The 18,787-nt window shown below is 47.3% G+C and overlaps 2 protein-coding genes across 2 annotated transcripts in view; both read left to right on the forward strand.

Moving 5' to 3' along the window:
- The window catches only part of BTK (Bruton tyrosine kinase), a 39,303-nt gene extending 25,480 nt beyond the window's left edge, over positions 1-13,823 (forward strand). The window contains exons 6-19 of the mRNA XM_002720367.5: positions 2,950-3,078; positions 3,402-3,469; positions 4,246-4,433; positions 4,841-4,903; positions 5,429-5,483; positions 5,770-5,849; positions 6,015-6,142; positions 6,844-6,918; positions 7,467-7,638; positions 8,138-8,354; positions 9,384-9,448; positions 10,260-10,378; positions 10,896-11,053; positions 13,329-13,823. Coding sequence (XP_002720413.1) covers positions 2,950-3,078; positions 3,402-3,469; positions 4,246-4,433; positions 4,841-4,903; positions 5,429-5,483; positions 5,770-5,849; positions 6,015-6,142; positions 6,844-6,918; positions 7,467-7,638; positions 8,138-8,354; positions 9,384-9,448; positions 10,260-10,378; positions 10,896-11,053; positions 13,329-13,400 — 1,589 coding nt within the window. The 3' untranslated portion in view covers positions 13,401-13,823. The remainder of the gene's footprint in view (positions 1-2,949; positions 3,079-3,401; positions 3,470-4,245; positions 4,434-4,840; positions 4,904-5,428; positions 5,484-5,769; positions 5,850-6,014; positions 6,143-6,843; positions 6,919-7,466; positions 7,639-8,137; positions 8,355-9,383; positions 9,449-10,259; positions 10,379-10,895; positions 11,054-13,328) is intronic.
- Positions 13,824-14,521: 698 nt separating this feature from the next.
- Positions 14,522-17,160, forward strand: TIMM8A (translocase of inner mitochondrial membrane 8A). The gene is made up of 2 exons (XM_002720370.5): positions 14,522-14,770; positions 16,227-17,160. Exons 1-2 carry the CDS (start codon positions 14,636-14,638, stop codon positions 16,386-16,388), a joined length of 297 nt encoding a protein of 98 aa, XP_002720416.2. The 5' UTR covers positions 14,522-14,635; the 3' UTR covers positions 16,389-17,160.
- The last annotated feature ends 1,627 nt before the right edge of the window (positions 17,161-18,787 follow it).

Below are 18,787 nucleotides of genomic sequence, written 5' to 3' on the forward strand. Positions count from 1 at the left end.
TGGCACCTATATGGGATGCTGGCACTGCAGGCAGAGGCTTAACCTACTGCACCACAGTCCGGCCCCCAAATAGTTTTTAAAGACAGCACTTTTGTTCACTTAGTACAAACTGTACCTGACCACCAGAAGTTTCTAGTCCTTCCCCAACAATCTTACGTGAGTGGAGTATGACCAGCAAGCCAGTGGAGAGAACACGTGGCACTCTTCTCTGCATTGGGGCCTTATCCCTACAGTGTGAGGGGTTTTAACTGCTGATAACAGGGCTCTGTGGCTCATGATTGACATGTGATTGACAGCTGGGAGTGGCATACCTCTGGGCTGTCTGCACATGTGGAGGGTAAATGCCACACAGACACAGACACAGACACACGAAGAGTGAGTCCGCCCAGCAGGGCAGGCTGGGCGGCATTCTAGGTGAGAGCGGCAGGGGGTTTGGCCCAGGGCTCCGAATCTGAGGGCCTGGTGACTATCACAGCTGCACCTGGGCTCAGCTCGCACACTTTAACAGGAGAAACCGCAACATGAGCTGTCTTGAGTGGAGCCCAGCAGAGAGCAGGGTCCCTGGGTCGACCCCTGGAGCTGAGGCTTGTGGGCCCCTCCCCAGTTGCTCACGTCTAATTATCTACTGGAGAGAAGGACTTGAGCTGTTTTCTACAGTGGAAAGTTTTTGGTTTTTGTCTTTTTTGTTAAGTTATGTGTGATTCTTTGCAATAACTGCTGACATGCAAATGTACGCAAATGTGCCTGTTCTTGCCCTGGTGCCCACTACAGTCAGTCGTTTCCATCGTCTTTGCTTCTCCCAGTATCTTTTTAAGATTGTAAAATTTATTTTGAAATCCAGTGTTACTGAAAGAGACACACACACACACAGAGAGAGAGAGAGAGAGAGAGAGGAATCTTCTATCCACTGGTTCACTCCCCAGATGGCCACAATGACTGGGGCTGGGCCAGGCAGAAGCCAGGAGCCAGGAGCTTCATCAAAGTCTCCCACGTGGGTGTACGGGCCCAAGCACTTGGGCCATCTTCTGCTGCTTTCCCAGGCACATTAGCAGGGAGCTGGATCAGAAGTAGCCAGAACTCGAACTTCTGCCCATTTGGGATGCTGGTGTCACAGGCAGTAGCATTACCCGCTATGCCACAATGCTGGCCCCTTCTCCTAGTATCTGACACCATGAGCTCTGGATGACTTTTCTCATTCACTTCCTGATAAGATTCTCAAGATGCCACAGTATTTTTTTTAATATTTTACTTATTTTCTTGAGAGATAGAGTTACAGAGAGAGGGAGACACAGAGAGAAAAGTCTTCCATCCACTGGTTCACTCCCCAAATGGCCGCAACAGCCAGAGCTTCCAAAGCCAGGAGCCAGGAGATTCTTCCAGGTCTTCCACACAGGTTCAGGGACCCATACACTTGGGCCATCTTCCACTGCTTTCCCAGGCTACAAGCAGAGAGATGGATCAGAAGAGGAGCAACCAGGACTTGAACCGGTGCCCGTATGGGATGCCAGCACCAAGGCAGGGCCCAAGTGCCACAGTGCCAGCCCCAAGATGCCATAGTATTAGTAACAGTGGTACTAATTCATCCTAGCTGCAATCTACTCTTTGCAAAATACTTTGGCTTCTGGGAGCTCTTTTGAGCCTCATGGCTCTGTGAGGGAAATGGAGCTGCTGCCTTTATCTTTGGCAATGGGCTCAGCCCAGCTCAGGAATCCTAGAAAGACTGGACAGAATCATTTTCATTTCTCCCCCTGGGCTCAGCTCTATTGACTGTTCTATGAATATAGACAGCCCAATACAGAAGTTCTCACTAAGGCAAATGTTCCTAAAAGATCACTCAGGGAACTGGGAAATTGCTATGTTAAAAGTAGGGGGTAGGAGCAGGCATAGTGGTGCATCAAGTTAAGCTGCCACTTGGAGCACCTGCATCACATATTGGAAGCCCCGTTTGTGTTCTGGCTACTCTGTGCTTTTCTGGTCCAGCTTCCAGCTAATGCATTCTGGGAGGCAGAATAGGATGGTCCCGAGTTCTTGGGCCCCTGCCATCCACATAGGAGACTCAGATGAAGTTTTGGGCTTCTGGCATTGGCCTGGCCTGGCCCTGGCTGTTTGCAGGCATTCGGGAAGTGAACCAATGGATGTAAGATATCTCCCTTCTCTCTGTCTCTGTGTGTATCTGCCTTTCAAGTAGATGAAAATAAATAAATTTTTTTTAAAGCTGGAGTAAGGGGCAGGCGTTCAGAACACTGGTTAAGTCTCAGCTTAGAACACAGCATCCCGTAACGAAGTGCCCAAGTTTGGGTTCCGTTTCCACTTTCCATTTAGGCTTTCTGCTTATGTGCACTCGGAGAGGCAGCAACTGATGATTCAAGTAGCTGATCTTTGCCACTCATGTGGACACCTAGATCACATAGGTTGAGTTCCAGGCTCCTGGCTTCAACTTGGCCCAGCCACAGCTGATGCAAGCATTTGGGGAGTGAACCAGCAGATAGGAGGTCTCTCTGTGTGTCTCTGGTTATGTTTGTTTCTCTGCCTTGCAAATAAAATAAATAAAGTAAAATAAAAAAAATACAAGTTGGAGTGAGAGTTTGTCTTGGGCATACTGTTTCCCTTATCTGGAAAATGAGCACCATCATCAACACCTGCCTTACAGAAAAAAAGATAATGGCTACTGGGAAAATATAGATAATATTTCTGTTGGGCCCTGGAGCCATCAGATAGTCTTATCATGTTGGTCAGAGATGACAGACCGCTAGCAAGAACCAGACAGGAAGTGTCCAGTGCCAGGGCACAGGCTCTCATCATGTGAGCCAACTGGCCCTGTGGTCTGCTTTTCTTCAGGGTGGCTGGGGAGGGGCAGTTGTTTGGAGCTCAGCACATCAGAGAGGAAAACATGCAAACGGTGGATTCCCTGTGTCAGTTATGATGTCTCTGTCTTCTCTTCTGCTACAGTAATCCGGTACAACAGTGATCTGGTTCAGAAATACCACCCTTGCTTCTGGATCGATGGGCAGTATCTCTGCTGCTCTCAGACAGCCAAAAATGCTATGGGCTGCCAAATTTTGGAGAACAGGAATGGAAGTAAGAGATCTGATCAATACAACTTCTTCCTCCTTTGACTCACTCTCAATAAGGGGCTGTACCAAACCCAGGGACAAAGCATAAGATAGTACATTTTGGCCACTGCACAAATAGACCTGGCAGAGGCGGTTACTGGGAATGGAAATCTTAGATGGTGATCTGTTCTCTAAGCCATGTGACCTGGGGGACTCTATCTATTTGGACCTTTTTTTTTCTATCTTGCCTAAAGGCACTGTGCACTCCAGCACAGTCCTTGAGCAAGTCTATCCCTGGGCCCTTTCCTAAAATGCATTCCTTGTCATCACTGGCTTCTTGTTTTGCAGGCTTAAAACCAGGGAGTTCTCACAGAAAGACAAAAAAGCCTCTTCCTCCAACTCCTGAGGAGGACCAGGTATGCCGGGATATAGGGTGCTGCTAGTATTTAAATGGAAACTTACAAACAAACCATGAAAACGAAACACTCCAGAGTCCCAGAATTCCACTGCAACTAGGCAGTGTTCATCAGTATTCTTGCCAAGACAGATTTCTCCTTCTAATTAGAACTTTCTCTTCAACGGAAAGATAGAGGGCTATTAGATAGTTTCTGGCGACCATTTAATTCAACCACCTGTTTCAAACAAAGCCTACTTTTTAAGTGAAAAGTATTTTCAAACATAAAGTTGAAAGAATTTAACCCTGAACACTCATATACCCAAAACTTAGATTCTACCGCTAACATTTTACTTTCACACTTGAGTTTTGGGTTTTTTTTTTTCCTTGACCTTTCTCATATATCATAAGGAGGTAGGGCAGGTATTATTAAGTCAGTTATTAGTTCCACCTACCAGTTGAGAGCTAAGCAGATTTCCTGAGTATGGCTGTATGTGGGTTTTGCCCAGAGAGCTTTGAACACTGATGCCTGGTCCCACTCCCAGGGATTTTGACACAACTGGCATGTGGGGAATTGCCTGAGCTTCGGGAGTGTTAAACTCTCTCCAGGTGATCTTCATGTGAATCCCAGGTTGAGAACACCTGCTTTAGTGCCCAAAGATGGTGTTAAAGGAATGTAGAATAAATCTTGTGTTACGTTTGATTTGGGTTAGAATGGCATCACTAGTAAGCGGAAGAGTTAGGAGAGTGCTTACCATGTAGCCACCTCCCTTACGTTTTCTCCTAACTACTGCACAGATCTTGAAAAAGCCACTGCCCCCTGAGCCAACAGCAGCACCAGTCAGCACAAGTGAGCTGAAAAAGGTGGTAGCCCTTTATGATTACATGCCGATGAATGCCAATGACCTACAACTGCGCAAGGGTGATGAGTATTTTATCTTGGAGGAGAGCAACTTACCATGGTGGCGAGCACGGGATAAAAACGGGTGAGTTCATGCCAGCCCTTCCTGAGCCTTGTACCTGCCCACTCCACACACATGCCAAATGCTGCAGCATAATTGTCCTGCTCACTCTCCTGATCAGAGAGGATTTTTCTGACACCAAAGAGAATATGCTCTCCTTCCAAGCACTTCCCAGCATGCAGTTCTACACATGGCCTCTGCCCCTTTTCTGAGCCTCTGTTGTAGTGCACAGATAACCAACACCACATGTGCAGAAGCTGCACCCTTCACTGGCCTAACCATGCATGGTAAAAAGGGTCCTCTTCGAGAGAGAAGAGTGACTTACAGGCTTCTGTTTGGAACTGGTTCTGAGCTCAGAAGTATGGGCATATGAATTGTTTTCTCCAGGATGGGAAAGTGTTGGACGATCTGCTACGTTGTCTCCTTTACAGGCAGGAAGGCTACATTCCTAGTAACTATGTCACCGAAGCAGAAGACTCCATAGAAATGTATGAGTGAGTATGCTTGTGCTCCCAGCACACAATCTTCCAGGAGGAACAAAGTATATACTTTTCTACCCATTTGACAAAATTGTTTTCATTTCAAGATACATGTTCAAATTAGTGCCGACTGCTCCAATGATGCCACCACCCCAAGTTAGTGCCTATGTCTTGCCTTCACCCTGAACATCCTCTGCTTATGAGAGCTGGGAGGGCACCATGCCCTCAAACCCAGAAGAATAACACTCAAAGAAAAGGGTTGACAGCCTGATGACACTCACTTTGAGTGCCCCAGTCCCTGAACTCTCCCCTGAAACCCCTGCTATCTACCTTTGCCCTCTGTGCACCATTCCCATGAGTCTGCAGTGCCAACCTGGGTTTGGGAAAGGGACAACATGTGATGTGCATTTGTCAGGCACTCAAGAAAGAGTTTGAGTGCAATGATTGAACCCCTGGCAGGGACCAACCCTGGAGAGCACTCGGACCTCTGAGCTGCCTTCAGTGGGGCCCCAGAGCCGCTCAAGAACTCTCCTCCCACAGGTGGTATTCCAAACACATGACTCGGAGTCAAGCTGAGCAACTGCTCAAGCAAGAGGTGAGTGCATGACCATGAGCAAACGGCATTCCCTTTGTTCAGTGAGTGAGGATCCTGGATGGAGGGCTTGCTCTGTACTCCATCTTCAGACAAGGCGGCGTCAAGGGCGCCATCATCTGTGGTACCAATTCGCTTTGCGGTATCCCAATCAGTGCAGCTACAGCTCAAGCGTGGAACTTGGCAGTAAAATCATGAATCGTTTCTATTCTGCCTCAGGATCGGGCAAGTGGGATGCCGGTGTGGATGCTACTTCCTCCTTTGTTCAGCTTCTTTTTTGTTGTTTCAGGGGAAAGAAGGAGGTTTTATTGTCAGAGACTCCAGCAAAGCTGGAAAATACACCGTGTCTGTGTTTGCTAAATCTACAGGGTGAGTGCTACTACTGTTCATGGACAGGGTGCTCTCCCAACAGCTCCTTAATGGTGTGCCCCTCCTACTTCCTCTAGCTCCTGAACTCAAAACTCACCTCCCTTCACCTCTTGGGTCCTGCTGCCCCTTGTTCCCAAGGCACTGACTAAGCAGCCATTTCTTTAGGGACCCGCAAGGAGTGATACGCCATTATGTTGTGTGCTCCACGCCTCAGAGCCAGTATTACCTGGCTGAGAAGCACCTTTTCAGCACCATCCCCGAGCTCATTAACTATCATCAGCATAACTCTGCAGGTGAGTACCGGGGCAGCCAAGAAGAAGGATGTGACAACGCCAGGAGAAGCAATTCTGGACAAGATGGCCAGGGGGAGAGTATACCTCACAGGGCAGTTGAATGAGCTGTGAACGTAAATCCTTGGATAGTCAGGTAGGGGTCCTGTCAAGAGGTGGTCAAAGGCCAACCTTACACCCAAATTGGTGCTGACTTCTTACTGAAACTCAGTGCCAAGGAAAGACACAGAGGAGACTGGTGATGAACCAGTCAGCTATATTTTTTTGAGTTCCTGCTATGTACTCAGCAATTCCCTCTGTTCTAAAGGAGATTGCAGGGAAAGTCTGAGTCAAGATCCTTGTCCACAAAGAACATACATGTTAGACAACATCATTTCTGAGTAGTGCAGAAATAATAAAACCTGGCATGCATATATGGGATAGGCTTCATTGAGAAGACAGGATGTGAGTTAAGCCTGGGCTGGGAGGTATGAATATATTCAGTTGGGATGGGGTGTATTTCAATAGCATTTTCTTATCTTCTCTCTGAAAGCTCTTTTGTGAGAGAAGAAACTTTCAGAAAAATGTGGGTTTGTAAAGATCTCCTGGGATTTTAAAATATGCTAGAGAGATGCATACTGAAAGTGAGAGGCTTTAAGTGAGTATGTGGGAAGCAGCCCATCCTCTATGCTGCACCAACAGCATGATCTCTCTGTATGTTACAGGACTCATATCCAGGCTCAAATATCCAGTGTCTCAACAAAACAAGAACGCACCTTCCACTGCAGGCCTGGGCTACGGTAACCGCTTATTTCTCTGCAGTAGAGTAAACTGGCCAGTTGCAAGGCCTACCTTTACAGACCTTGCCTTAGCAAGTGACCTTGAGGTGCACTGTCCTACCTCAGCTGCTTCAAGGAAGGTTAAGGACAGAACCAAGCAAGAGTTATTTAATGATTTTCTCCCTCTAGTGGCTCCTACTGGCACTGCAAAAATGTAGCTTCATAAAGGGGTTTGTTGATGGTGAGGGTCTTTTTCTCTTTTATTTTTAATCCTAGTAGAAAGTTTCAAGACCATTCCTGAGTTTATTAACTAGCAGCATTAAAATAATCATAAATGGATTTGTGGAAGTTGTCTATTTTCTTACTTTCTGGCCAACTTGTACCTAAAATTTCTAGATTCCTCCAACCAGTAACCCTGTCCAAGATTTACTTCAGCAAAAATAAATTAATATTCCTGAGAATTTCCTTTTTACTACTTTTCCTATTTCTACTTCAGTAAGGATTCTTATATATGATAAGAACTGCATATATATGAACCCCAAGGACTCACACTATGACTTTGTTGTTAGGATCTTGGGAAATCGATCCAAAGGACCTGACCTTCTTGAAGGAGCTGGGGACTGGACAATTTGGGGTAGTGAAGTATGGAAAGTGGAGAGGCCGATATGACGTGGCCATCAAGATGATCAGAGAAGGCTCTATGTCTGAGGATGAGTTCATTGAAGAAGCCAAAGTTATGATGTGAGTTACAGCCAAATTCAACTCTCAATCTAAAAATTCCCAGGGCAAGCCAGGGTGGTTTATGGTGACTTACAGTGAGATTTGGGACCAAGGACTGGGGTCAACTTCTGATTGGTGGGTGTCCTAACTGCTGAAATAATCATTTATTTGTCCTAGATATTGGTTGAGAATAGTGTTGGTCATGGTAATGTACAATCGCAATAGCATTTGGGGGCAAATGTAGCCAATGAGACTTTCAAAAGAAAGACTGATTCTAATTTAGCATTGGTGTTCTTTCACCCCCCAGACTTGTTTCCTGTTTCATTGATGGGCTCCAAATCCCAGATCACCCCACATCTTAGGCAATTTTGGGGCTTGGGGTGGGAAGGAGGAAAGTAAACTCACTGTTACAGTCCCTTATCTGGTGCTCTCGGCCAAGGCCAACCCCTTTCCTCCCCCACCCCTTTATGGCTACTGTTCAGAACTGAAAGGGAGGACTCGTTCCTTGCCTCTCCTGTAGGAACCTTTCCCATGAGAAGCTGGTGCAGTTGTATGGCGTGTGCACCAAGCAGCGCCCCATCTTCATCATCACTGAGTACATGGCCAATGGCTGCCTCCTGAACTACCTGAGAGAGATGCGCCATCGCTTCCAGACTCAGCAGCTGTTGGAGATGTGCAAGGATGTCTGCGAAGCCATGGAATACCTGGAGTCAAAGCAGTTCCTTCACCGAGACCTGGTGGGATCTCAGGAGGACTAGCCTGGGGCCCAAGGGCTGAGGGGTGGAGGCGACAGTGGAGGATATACCATACGCTACCAAGGAAGGTGGCTGGTGCCAACCTGTTGGTTTTTCTAGAAAACACCAAGTTAAGCAGGCCTTTGCCCCAGTAGTGAGCCAGTCAGGTATCCACAGCCTAAACTCCATGAGGCCTTCCAGGGTGTGAGTGAGAGCAATCACTCACCCCTGCCCCTGCCACCCCCGAGGAAATGGCAGGGTCCTTCCGTGACCATTCTGGACTCGGAGCAGAAGGGCAACCCCGTGCTTCCCAATGGGAATGCCTCTGGCATAGAGCATCATTTAGTTACACTGGCATCACAAACTGGGGGCCTGTGGGTATATTTGGCACACTTATTTTTCAATGCTTTCTAATAAGCAAACACTTAAATGAAGCATTTCCCATTTTAAAAATCCCCTGGCATTTCTAGCTTCTTGTGAAAATCTAGACCATCTTGGAACCCAGGCTCCATATTATCCCAAGCCATGTTCACGGTCAGCAGGAGCTGAGGAGCAGGCGTGGGCCCTCATTTCTGACAATCTCCACCCATCCCACTTAACTTTCACTTTACCTGTCTGGCTCTTGCAGGCACAGGAGTTTGTGCCCCTGGGTTTTTGTTTTTGTTTTTAGCCAAGCTAAGGCTCAAATTGCCTAAAAACTCACTGGCAGAAAAGTAAAAAAACAAAACAAACTCACCCCCCCCCCCTTTAACTCTCCCAGCCTTTCAGTGAACAGTGAAAGAACTGCCCATGTGAATCAAATCGTTTTGCTCAGTGCTTTACTTGGATTTACAGAGCAGGCTGCTTTCCACAGGGCGGAAATGCAACAAAGTTTCTCAGTCCACCACCCCTGTTAGGTGGGAAGGTGTCTGTCTCTAGTTGAAGGCGATGAGGAATCCCTGGCTTTATTCTGCCAGTGGACAGAGCTTTGTGCCTTTAACCTGTGTGTGTGTGCCAGGAACAGAGTCTCACCAGTATCTATTGCACCAACAGGCAGCTCGAAACTGTTTAGTAAACGATCAAGGAGTGGTGAAAGTGTCTGACTTCGGCCTGTCCAGGTGAGACTGCCTTTCGGCATCTTTCTCTTTAAAAGTAAAAATCAGCCTACTACAAACATGAGGCATGGTACGGTTTCGTCATCGCTACACTTTTTAATCTACTTCTTTTCTTCTTTTCTCATTCTAGTGTTGTCCACCATCTTCCCATTCCTTTTCTTCCACTGAATTAAGCTACTTCTCTCATCTGCTTATTATTTCCCTCTCCTTACCTTCCCCACCCCTCTTGAACTGATTTCTCCAATCCTATTATCTTCATCTGTTAATCTTGCTGACTTTACTCCAGCCCTCTTTGAAGCTGCTTGCTTAGTCTAATCCCCAGGAGGAAGGGAAGACACGTTAGACCTTATTTCACTCCATCCTTTCCATAACCATATTGTGGGTTAGGGAAACTAAATCAGAAGTAAAAAACAAGGGGGTGTTGGGTGCAGTTAAGACACCACTTGGGGTGCCCGCACCCCATACTGGGGTGTCTGGGTTTGAGTCCCAGCTCCATTACCAATCCCAGGTTCTGGGCTCCTGGTTTCGTTCAGGCCCAGACCTAGCTGTTGTAGGCATTTGGGGAGTGAACCAGATCTCTGCTGTCTGTTTCTCTGCCTTTCAAATGAATGAAAATCAATACAAACTTTAAAAAGAAACAAAAACAGGAATTTTGTTAAAAGTAACATTTTGTAAAAGACACAGCTTGGCCAGCAGAGCCTTTTGAGAAAGCCTGTAAGCGTATATGTGTGCAGCTCTTTTAACTGTCAAGAAAATATAAGCAAATCTCAAGCTCTCCAAAACCTACTGGTAAGAAGTCCTGAATTCTTTGCAGGTACGTCCTGGATGATGAATACACAAGCTCAGTAGGCTCTAAGTTTCCAGTCCGGTGGTCTCCACCAGAAGTCCTCATGTATAGCAAGTTCAGCAGCAAATCTGACATTTGGGCTTTTGGTAAGTGGGTAAGATTTTGCAGATCACACAGGCCAAAGGAAGAGGAATTCAAGGAGGGAATTTCTTATTTTGCAACCTGCACAGAGAGGTTGTTCTTGCTTTCATTCACCTAACCTATAGGGTGTTCCTGCTGTGTGTCAGGCAGCCCAAGGGTTTCTGAGGATAAAAACAGTCAACGGGACATGATCCCCACTTTCTTGGAACTTAACGATATACTGAGGGAAACAGACAATTCATTCAGTTTCCAACAGCTTCTGAATCCTGATTACATACCACATCCTTTAGCTACGAAGACAAGTAAGATGCTTTCTTCTACAAGAGTTAATAGTCTAGTAGAGCTCTGATCACCATCCAGTGTACTTGGGAGCATAGCAGAAGTCTGGACAAAATGTAAAAAGCACAGAGCAGGGAATCAGTGAATTCTAATTTCTGTGGTTGATCTAGGAAGACAAGGACCCGTACTACCCTCAAAAGACTGTAAAGTGTTTTAATTCCTTTCTCCCCCCCCATTTTCTAGGGGTTTTGATGTGGGAAATCTACTCCCTGGGGAAGATGCCCTATGAAAGATTTACTAACAGTGAGACCGCTGAACACATCGCCCAAGGCCTGCGTCTCTACAGGCCTCACCTGGCTTCAGAGAGGGTGTACACCATTATGTACAGCTGCTGGCATGAGGTAAGTTTCTTATCATGACCTCCTACATTTTCCTTGAACTGACTTTCCCATCTGATTGCCGCTTTCCATGGCTGCCTGCCCGCTGGGCCCAGACAGATAGCTGAACACATTCTCTGACCGTGGCCTGTACTCCAATCATCTGAAGGCAGGCGGCTCTCCCAGGTACAGCCCAGTTGTCACCAGGGCATCACCAGCAGACCCCAATACCAACTCAGCTTTAGGGAAAGGGGTATGTGCATAAGCAGGCAGCCAGAGGCCCGCAGACAAGTGCCTGCACATTTCAAAAGGAAAGAAAACTCATTGAAGTTTGCATTCACTTCTTTGGGAATCACTGGCCCTTTCTTCCACTTTACTAGATGCCAAACTTTTCCAGCTGAGGTCCTAAATGAGCTTTCTTCTTCTGTAATTTTAAATTTTTTATTTAAGTTTTACAAGTTTCATATATTTCACATGTACAGATTTAGGGACACAGTGGGGCCTCCCCTCACTCCCATCCATATTCCAACCTTCCCCCCTCCCTCTCAGATTCCCATTCTTAATTTTTACAGTGATCTATTATCAGTTTACTTAGTGATCATAGCCCTACTCTAAGTAGAGGAGTTCAGCAAATCGTATGAAGAGAAAGAAAACAAAACAACATAAAGCAAAGCTAAACAAAAGATTGTTCCTCACTGCAAGAGACAATGATCCAGTCTCCAAATGTCTGTTTTGCTCAAATACATTACATTTCAGGTGTTCTATTAGTTGCATCGGATCAGGGAAAACATGATATTTGCCTATGAGATTTCTTTTTAATATGCCCTATAAGGCTTCAGAGGCGATTAAAATGGGTAGCTTTATTTTGTTTTTGTTTCTCGCTATGGTGCCTATGTAGGTGTATATGATATTTTAGAAATAAGGAGCCAGTGCCACTACTATTACCCAAGGTGCCATCTCCACTTCTCAGTAGCTCCTTGGCAACCTTAACTTGGCAGCCTAAATCTCTAGTGGCGATAAATGCTCAGCTCTTTGTTCTGTCCTGCCAGAAATGGGGGAAAGGGAGTGCCTAACAAAGACACTAGAATCTAGAGCCCTCCTAGTGAGGTGACAGTGAGCATCTGGGTCAGAGCTTGGCTCCTTTCCCTTGAGCAAATGCGGGAAAGAAAGAAAAGCATGGGGAAAGGGAGAGCCCCTTGGAGCCATTTCCTTTCTCTCTTGAATGGACATCAGGATACCTGAAGAACTCTTTAAAAATACAGATTACTTGGAAACAGGTGTTCAGTCTAGCAGTTAAGATGCCCATGTCCCATATCCTGGTTCTGGCTCCTGACACGGGTTTCCCATCAATGCTGACTCTGCGAGATCTGACTCAAGTAAATGGGTTTATGCCACTCATCTGGGAGACGTGTGGATTGCATTCCCAGTTTTTGGTGCCTGGCTCTCGCTCCCCCTTCTTTCCTCTCTCCCTCCCCTCCCTCTTTTCCTCCCCCTCCTTCTCTCATTCTTCCCCTCTCTCCTCCCACCTCCCACCCTCCCATAAATAAACAGACTTTTTAAAAAGATTTATTTATTTATTTGAAAGACAGAGTTACAGAGAGGCAGAAAGTTTTTCTATCCGTTGGTTCACTCCCCAAATGGCCACAATAGCTGGAGCTGAGCTGATGTGAAGCCAGGAGCCAGGAGCTTCTTCCAGGTCTCCCATGCTGGTGCAGGGGCCCAAGGACTTGGGCCATCTTCCACTGCTTTTCCAGACCATAGCAGAGAGATGGATTGGAAGTGGAGCAGCTGGGAGTTGAACTGGCACCCATCTGGGATACTGGCAATGTAGGTGGCAGTTTTACCCACTACGCCTCAGTGTCGGCCTCAACAAATAGACATTTTTAAAAGCTATGCTTCTTTCCCTGAAATTATGATTAGGTATATATAAAGTAGCATCCAGAAATTTATTTTTAAACTTCCCAGGAAATTTTGATACTCAACTAGGTTTACGATCCGAAGGACTAAGAAATTGATGACCTTTTGGTCTGACACCTTTAGGCCATTGTGGCATGAACGTTCCCTGAATCATGAAATTCCTCAGGGGCTTATGGATCATGGCTGTCAGAAAGAGCCTTAGTCTGGAGGCCAGACTGTGCTAGCAAAAGGTCCCTAGTGCTCAGGATCCCTGCCCAGTTTCTTTTGTGATCCATCGCCGGGGCATGCTACCGGGCACAGAGTATATGCATCGTCAGTAGCTGCGTTTCCCTCGGATTCGGATTCCAGCCACTGTAACACTCCCTCTTTTCTTTGCTTTTAGAAAGCAGATGAACGTCCCACTTTCAAAATTCTCCTGAGCAACATTCTAGACGTCATGGATGAAGAATCCTGAGCTCGCAAATAAGCTTCCTGGTTCTACTCCTTGCTTCTACAAGCCCCCATTTCACCTTCTCTGAGGAAAGCCCGGGTTTACAGGCTCGGGAGCCTTTGCGCTCCCACTCGCGACACAAAGGCCCCCTCTCTGCATCTAGGAATGCCGCTCTTCTTTGACCCCCTGGGATAGGGCCTTCTGAGCATAGGCCAAGGAAGTTTTGTGCCCGTATTGCCCCTCCCCCCAAGACTTTTAAGACAGACGAATTTGGGGTGGAAACATTTGAGGGGAGGGAGGGAGGTAACGCAGCCTCACAAAGAGTCCAACAGCTCTTTGGAGAGACACTGGATCTTGGGAGGGGGGCACACAGAATTTAGGGAGAATGAAGCGGTGTTATCAAATGGGAGGGGGTCGTTTTGATACAATAAAGTTACTGGAAAGGTGTGTGAAGGTTTTTGGTATCTCGATGAATTATGCAGCCTGCCTCAAAGAACCGTCTCGGTAGTCCAGAAAACTGCTGTGTGGCATTGACGGGACATCCTGCTACACTGAGGACTCAGCGGGATCCTCAGCTTTTAACCTCTCTCATTCTACTGGATCCAGGTAAACCCTGCCTCTGAGTCAGACAGCAATTCAGAAGCCGGAGCGGTGTCTGGCATATAGTAGGTGTACCATAGTATCTGAATGAATCTGAGAGTTGGGGACAAACTGCCAGAGCCTCATTTCCCTACGTCAGGAGAGGAAAAATCCGTTCAAAGAAGTAGAGAGCAGGGCCCAGGAAGGCCAACTTAATGCACCGAGCAAAACCCCAGCCGCTGGGAAAGCGCGGGCCAATTTGGAACCGGGGAGGGGCGGAGCTGCTGGGCTGGACAGGAACGGGTCACGTGGCGCTGAAGGAACTTCCTTTCCCTCTTGCTACTTTTTCTTCTCGGAATAACGTCTCCATCGCGCCCCGGCGCTGGGCTGCAAGCCCTGAGTCCTCAAGGCGCAGGCCGGGCGCCGCCGCGCAGCTGCGGGCGGGAGAGGAGCCCGCGGGCCCGGAGAACCGAGCGCCAAGACCAGGCCGCGGGAGGCGAGGAGGGCGGCGGCGGCGGCGGCGGCGGCGGCGGCGCCGATCAGCGCCCGCCTCGCGCCGACGCAGTGCGCTCACGGGGCGGGCCCAGGGCGGCGGGTTGTGGTTCCGGTTCCGTCGCCGAGACACGTGAAGGTCGGAGAGTTGGTGCGGAGTCCGTCTCGGCACGCGTGGTCGCGCTGGGATGGATTCCTCCTCGTCTTCGTCGTCGGCGGCGGGCTTGGGCGCAGTGGACCCGCAGCTGCAGCATTTCATCGAGGTGGAGACCCAGAAGCAGCGCTTCCAGCAGCTGGTGCACCAGATGACTGAACTTTGTTGGGTGAGGATCCTGGGGCTGGGAGCTGGGCAGTACCCACTTTCCTTCTGTCCTTGCCCCGTAGCGCTCGCTGCGATGGAATGTGGGGAGGAAGGTGGACCCAGCTGCACCCTTGGGCTTTCTCAGGTTTCTCAGACCGAGCCAGAAGGGAGAAGGTGACCCCACTTCTGTAGGGAGTGTCACTCTGGTTGGTACAGAAAATTGGGGCTCAAAGAAGTCTTAAGCCACTGGCTCACCCAGCACTCGCAGGCACCTGATGTTGAAGCTGCCTAGTGTCGGTCCCCAGAGCTAACGAGAATCCCCACTCCTGGGATTTTCTCTTTGGGAGCCTGAATCCCAGAGTCAGTGAATCTGTTATTCCTGGACTCTGCGGAATTTACCTTGATTGCTCAGTTCTCCTGAACCCTCCCCGGTGAGAAATGAGTGGCTTCAGCCCACTAACTAGGAAAGTGGCGTAATCTCTTCCAACATACACACGCATGTGCCCTCTTGTTGTTGTGTAATCCCAAGCTGTTTTGGGTCTGAAGGTTGAGGAATTGAGTCTGCCCTGTGAGGACACTTTGGTAAAAGCATGGAAGGCATTTGCAGCTCGAGATCAAGGTTTTCTGGTTGCCAAGACAGCATACTGGCCCCCTTGACAAATGAAATTCACAGAATTCAGAAGCCAAGGATAAGTTTCCTTGGAGTTGAAGGGTCGGAGGCAGAGAAGAAGGAGTAAAATGCATCTGAACCACTTAACTTGAACTATATACAGTCACCAGTTTCCGTAGTGCATTTCCCATAAACTCGTGTTATTGCTGGACTATGGCCCTTACGAAATGCTTACTTACCTGTGGACTGCCTTGGACCAGAGTGCACTGATTCATTCTTAAAAATCGGATTCGTTACATTGGGCAGAAGGAGGTGTGGTTAAAGACTCCCTTAAGAATCCGTAAGCTCTGTGCCCTTTCCAATAATTCACGTATGTTTCCATTCATTGTGAGAGGATTTGGGAATCTTAGGCTTAAGTAGACAGAGTTCCAGAATCAGAGGTCATAGATTTATCTTTTCATCCTTTCATTCCGCAATGAAAGACATTTAATAGCTACAGCATTGTGGAGTTACAACCAAAGTCAGCAAAAATGTGACTTCAGTTGTATTGCTATTTTTCTTCTGTAGTAATGTCAGTTCCTTCATTTTCTGGCCCTAAAACTTTGGGTAAAGTATGTCTTGTACCACAGTTTCCCTCTTTATAAAATCCTAAAATAGTGTCTATTCCATAGGGTGGTTGTGCAGATTTAATGTAAGGCTACAGACCATTGCTCCATACTTGGTGATTTGCCAAATATGAACTGTAAACATATCAGATACTATTTTTAGGTGAGGTTTTTCCTGTAAGCAACCAGAAGTTACCCCCCCCCCCCACATACCCTTTTGTCCTCCAAGTTCTCTTTGTGATTCTGTATCTTGTCCTGAGCAGGAGAAGTGCATGGACAAGCCTGGGCCAAAGTTGGACAGTCGGGCTGAGGCCTGTTTTGTGAACTGCGTTGAGCGCTTCATTGATACAAGCCAGTTCATCTTGAATCGACTGGAGCAGACCCAGAAATCCAAGCCAGTCTTCTCCGAAAGCCTTTCTGACTGACCTCGACATACCTCTTTGGAAAAGGAAGGTAGTTCAAGACACGAAGAGCAGTTGATGGGATGATCGACAAAACAGCTGTGGGGGGATTGGTTCCCACCTTTAGTCACTCTTGGGACATCCTGCCATCTGAAAATGAACAAAGACCAATCATTTTTGTGTGCGGGGTTTGAAGGTCTTATGTGTATTTGGTTGTGTTTTTTTAATCTAACCGTGTGAAAATAATTGACAGATGAGTGGGAAACTCTATTAGATGTGTGTTCCTGTATATGGGAGTACACATTTCTCAAGGTCTCCTTCACTGCTTCCTTTGAGAGTGGGACCACATAGGTAAAAATCACTCATTTGTGTGGATTCATTTCAGATTTCTGGGCAGATCTTTGTGTCTCTCAGAAGGGCAGCAATGGGAGAGGAGTAACTGGTACTTCACTGTGGGCCTCCTTGTCTGGTGTCTGACTGTTAATGCTGGAAAAACAGCTACAGATTTGGAGACTCTCTCCCTCCCCTATACAGTGATTTACTTAACTATCTATATTAAAATATGGTCTCAAGGCAGTATAGGACTCTAACCAGAGAACAGAATTCTCATTAGTGATTGCCACAAGGAAGAAGTTGACTTACCCTGTATTTTAGGGTACCAGAAACCCAAGATGTGTCAAAAACTCAACAGCAGTTTCAGGTAGAGGTGCATGCCTAATTAGTTAATCAGTGTAGATTGCATTTGGTTTATTCTTTTAATCACTGAAATAAAAGCTTCTACAAGATTCAACTCTGAGAAGGACTTCTGTTCTGGTTATCATCTGCATCCTGGAGAGCGTTAGTGTAGGCTGGTTCGGAGGCTGGAATATAGCCAGAGTACCTGCTCTGTGTGGTCCAAAACGAGGTTCCAGAGGTGACGGAGAGAACCTTGAGATGAGATGAGGTGGGAAAGGAGGGGATTCTGCACTGACAGAGGCTTGGGCACATTCGCATTTCCAGAAGCCTCAAGTTCCTGTTTAGCTTTCTCCTACAGGCTCTACAAGAAGTTTTCAGAACTCACGATTAAAACAGTTCTGAGCACAGCCGATTAAGCTGCCACCTCATATGAGCACCCGTTTGAAGCCAGCTGCTTCACTTATGATCCAGCTCCCTGCTAATGCGCCTGGGAAGGCAGCAGTTGAGAGACCCAGTTGGAATTCCAGGCTCCCATGGTCATTTGGGGAGTGAACCAGTGAATAGAAGATCTCTATCTCTCCCCCTCTCTCTCTGTAACTCTGCCTTTCAAATAAATAAATCTTTAAAAAAAAACCCACAGTTCAACAAAAGGTTAAGTGCATACTCTGTGGCAGACACTGCTTTTAGTGACAGGAATCCAGCAGTGCAGAAAAACAAAATCCCTGCCCTTGAAGAGCTTATGTTCTAGCTAGAGAAAGCACACACCTAGCTATGTCGGTGTCCTAAGTGGCGTGAAGGAAAAGCAGAGGAGGGCCATTAGGGAGTGTTGGCAGGGTACTGTTTTTCAAAACGATGGTTAGGGCATTCTTGGGAAGGTGGCATTCCAGCAGAGAGCTGGAAGTACTAAGTGACCAAGCCTTGTGGCCCTCCGGGAGAACATTACAGGCAGCGGTCACTTCATGCCATGAGGTCGTGGAGAACAGGCAGAAGGCACGGCAGCTAGAGCAGAGTAAGGAGAAGGATAAGAAATAAGCTCAGAGGAAAATGCACGAGATGGATTGGGGCTGGGGGCAGGCTGTGCACTGGTCAAAGGGACTTGGAGGCTATTATAAGGACTTTTGGCTTTTAGTAAGCAAGATGAGGAGCCACTGAGGGATCTAGCAGATGAGCAGGCAACATTTCAGGAGCCCCCGGCTGCTCTTTAGAAACATGCACGTGCGGAAGAAGTAGCCGCAGTAGCAGTAGTAGTACAATCATGGCACTTTGAAGACTAGGGGAAGTCAGGCATATACCTTGTATCCGTTGGCCCTGGGTGTTTTCCCTATGTTCATATAAAGCCTGAAGTCATGGAGAAGGATTCTATAGTCTTCTGTCTTACATTTTTAGATTTATTGTTATTACTATCTCATTTTTCCTTTTTCATTTAATATTCGGCTACATGTACACACAAACTTAAGTGTTTTTGTTATACAGTGTTGCTGTGTGTTCAGTTACTATTTAACAAAAAGGGGGGCTGGCGCTGTGGTGTAGCAGGTAAAGCTGCTGCCTGCAGTGCCAGCATCCCATATGGATGCTGGTTCTAGTCCTGGCTGCTCCACTTCCGATCCAGCTCTCTGCTATGGCCTGGGAAAGTTGTAGAAGATGGCCTAAGTCCTTGGGCTCCTGCACCTGTACGGGAGACCAGGAAGAAGCTCCTAGTGCCTGGCTTTGGATTGACACAGCTCCTACCATTGTGGCCATGTGGGGAG

This window comes from Oryctolagus cuniculus, chromosome X (genome assembly GCF_964237555.1).
Source record: "Oryctolagus cuniculus chromosome X, mOryCun1.1, whole genome shotgun sequence".
Lineage (NCBI taxonomy): Eukaryota > Metazoa > Chordata > Mammalia > Lagomorpha > Leporidae > Oryctolagus > Oryctolagus cuniculus.

Coding starts and splice junctions, on each gene's coding strand:
- TIMM8A (XM_002720370.5), top strand. CDS start 14,636: ATGGATTCCTCCTCGTCTTCGTCGTCGGCGGCGGGCTTGGGCGCAGTG. Junction 14,771..16,226: donor AGATGACTGAACTTTGTTGG/GTGAGGATCCTG, acceptor TGTCCTGAGCAG/GAGAAGTGCATGGACAAGCC.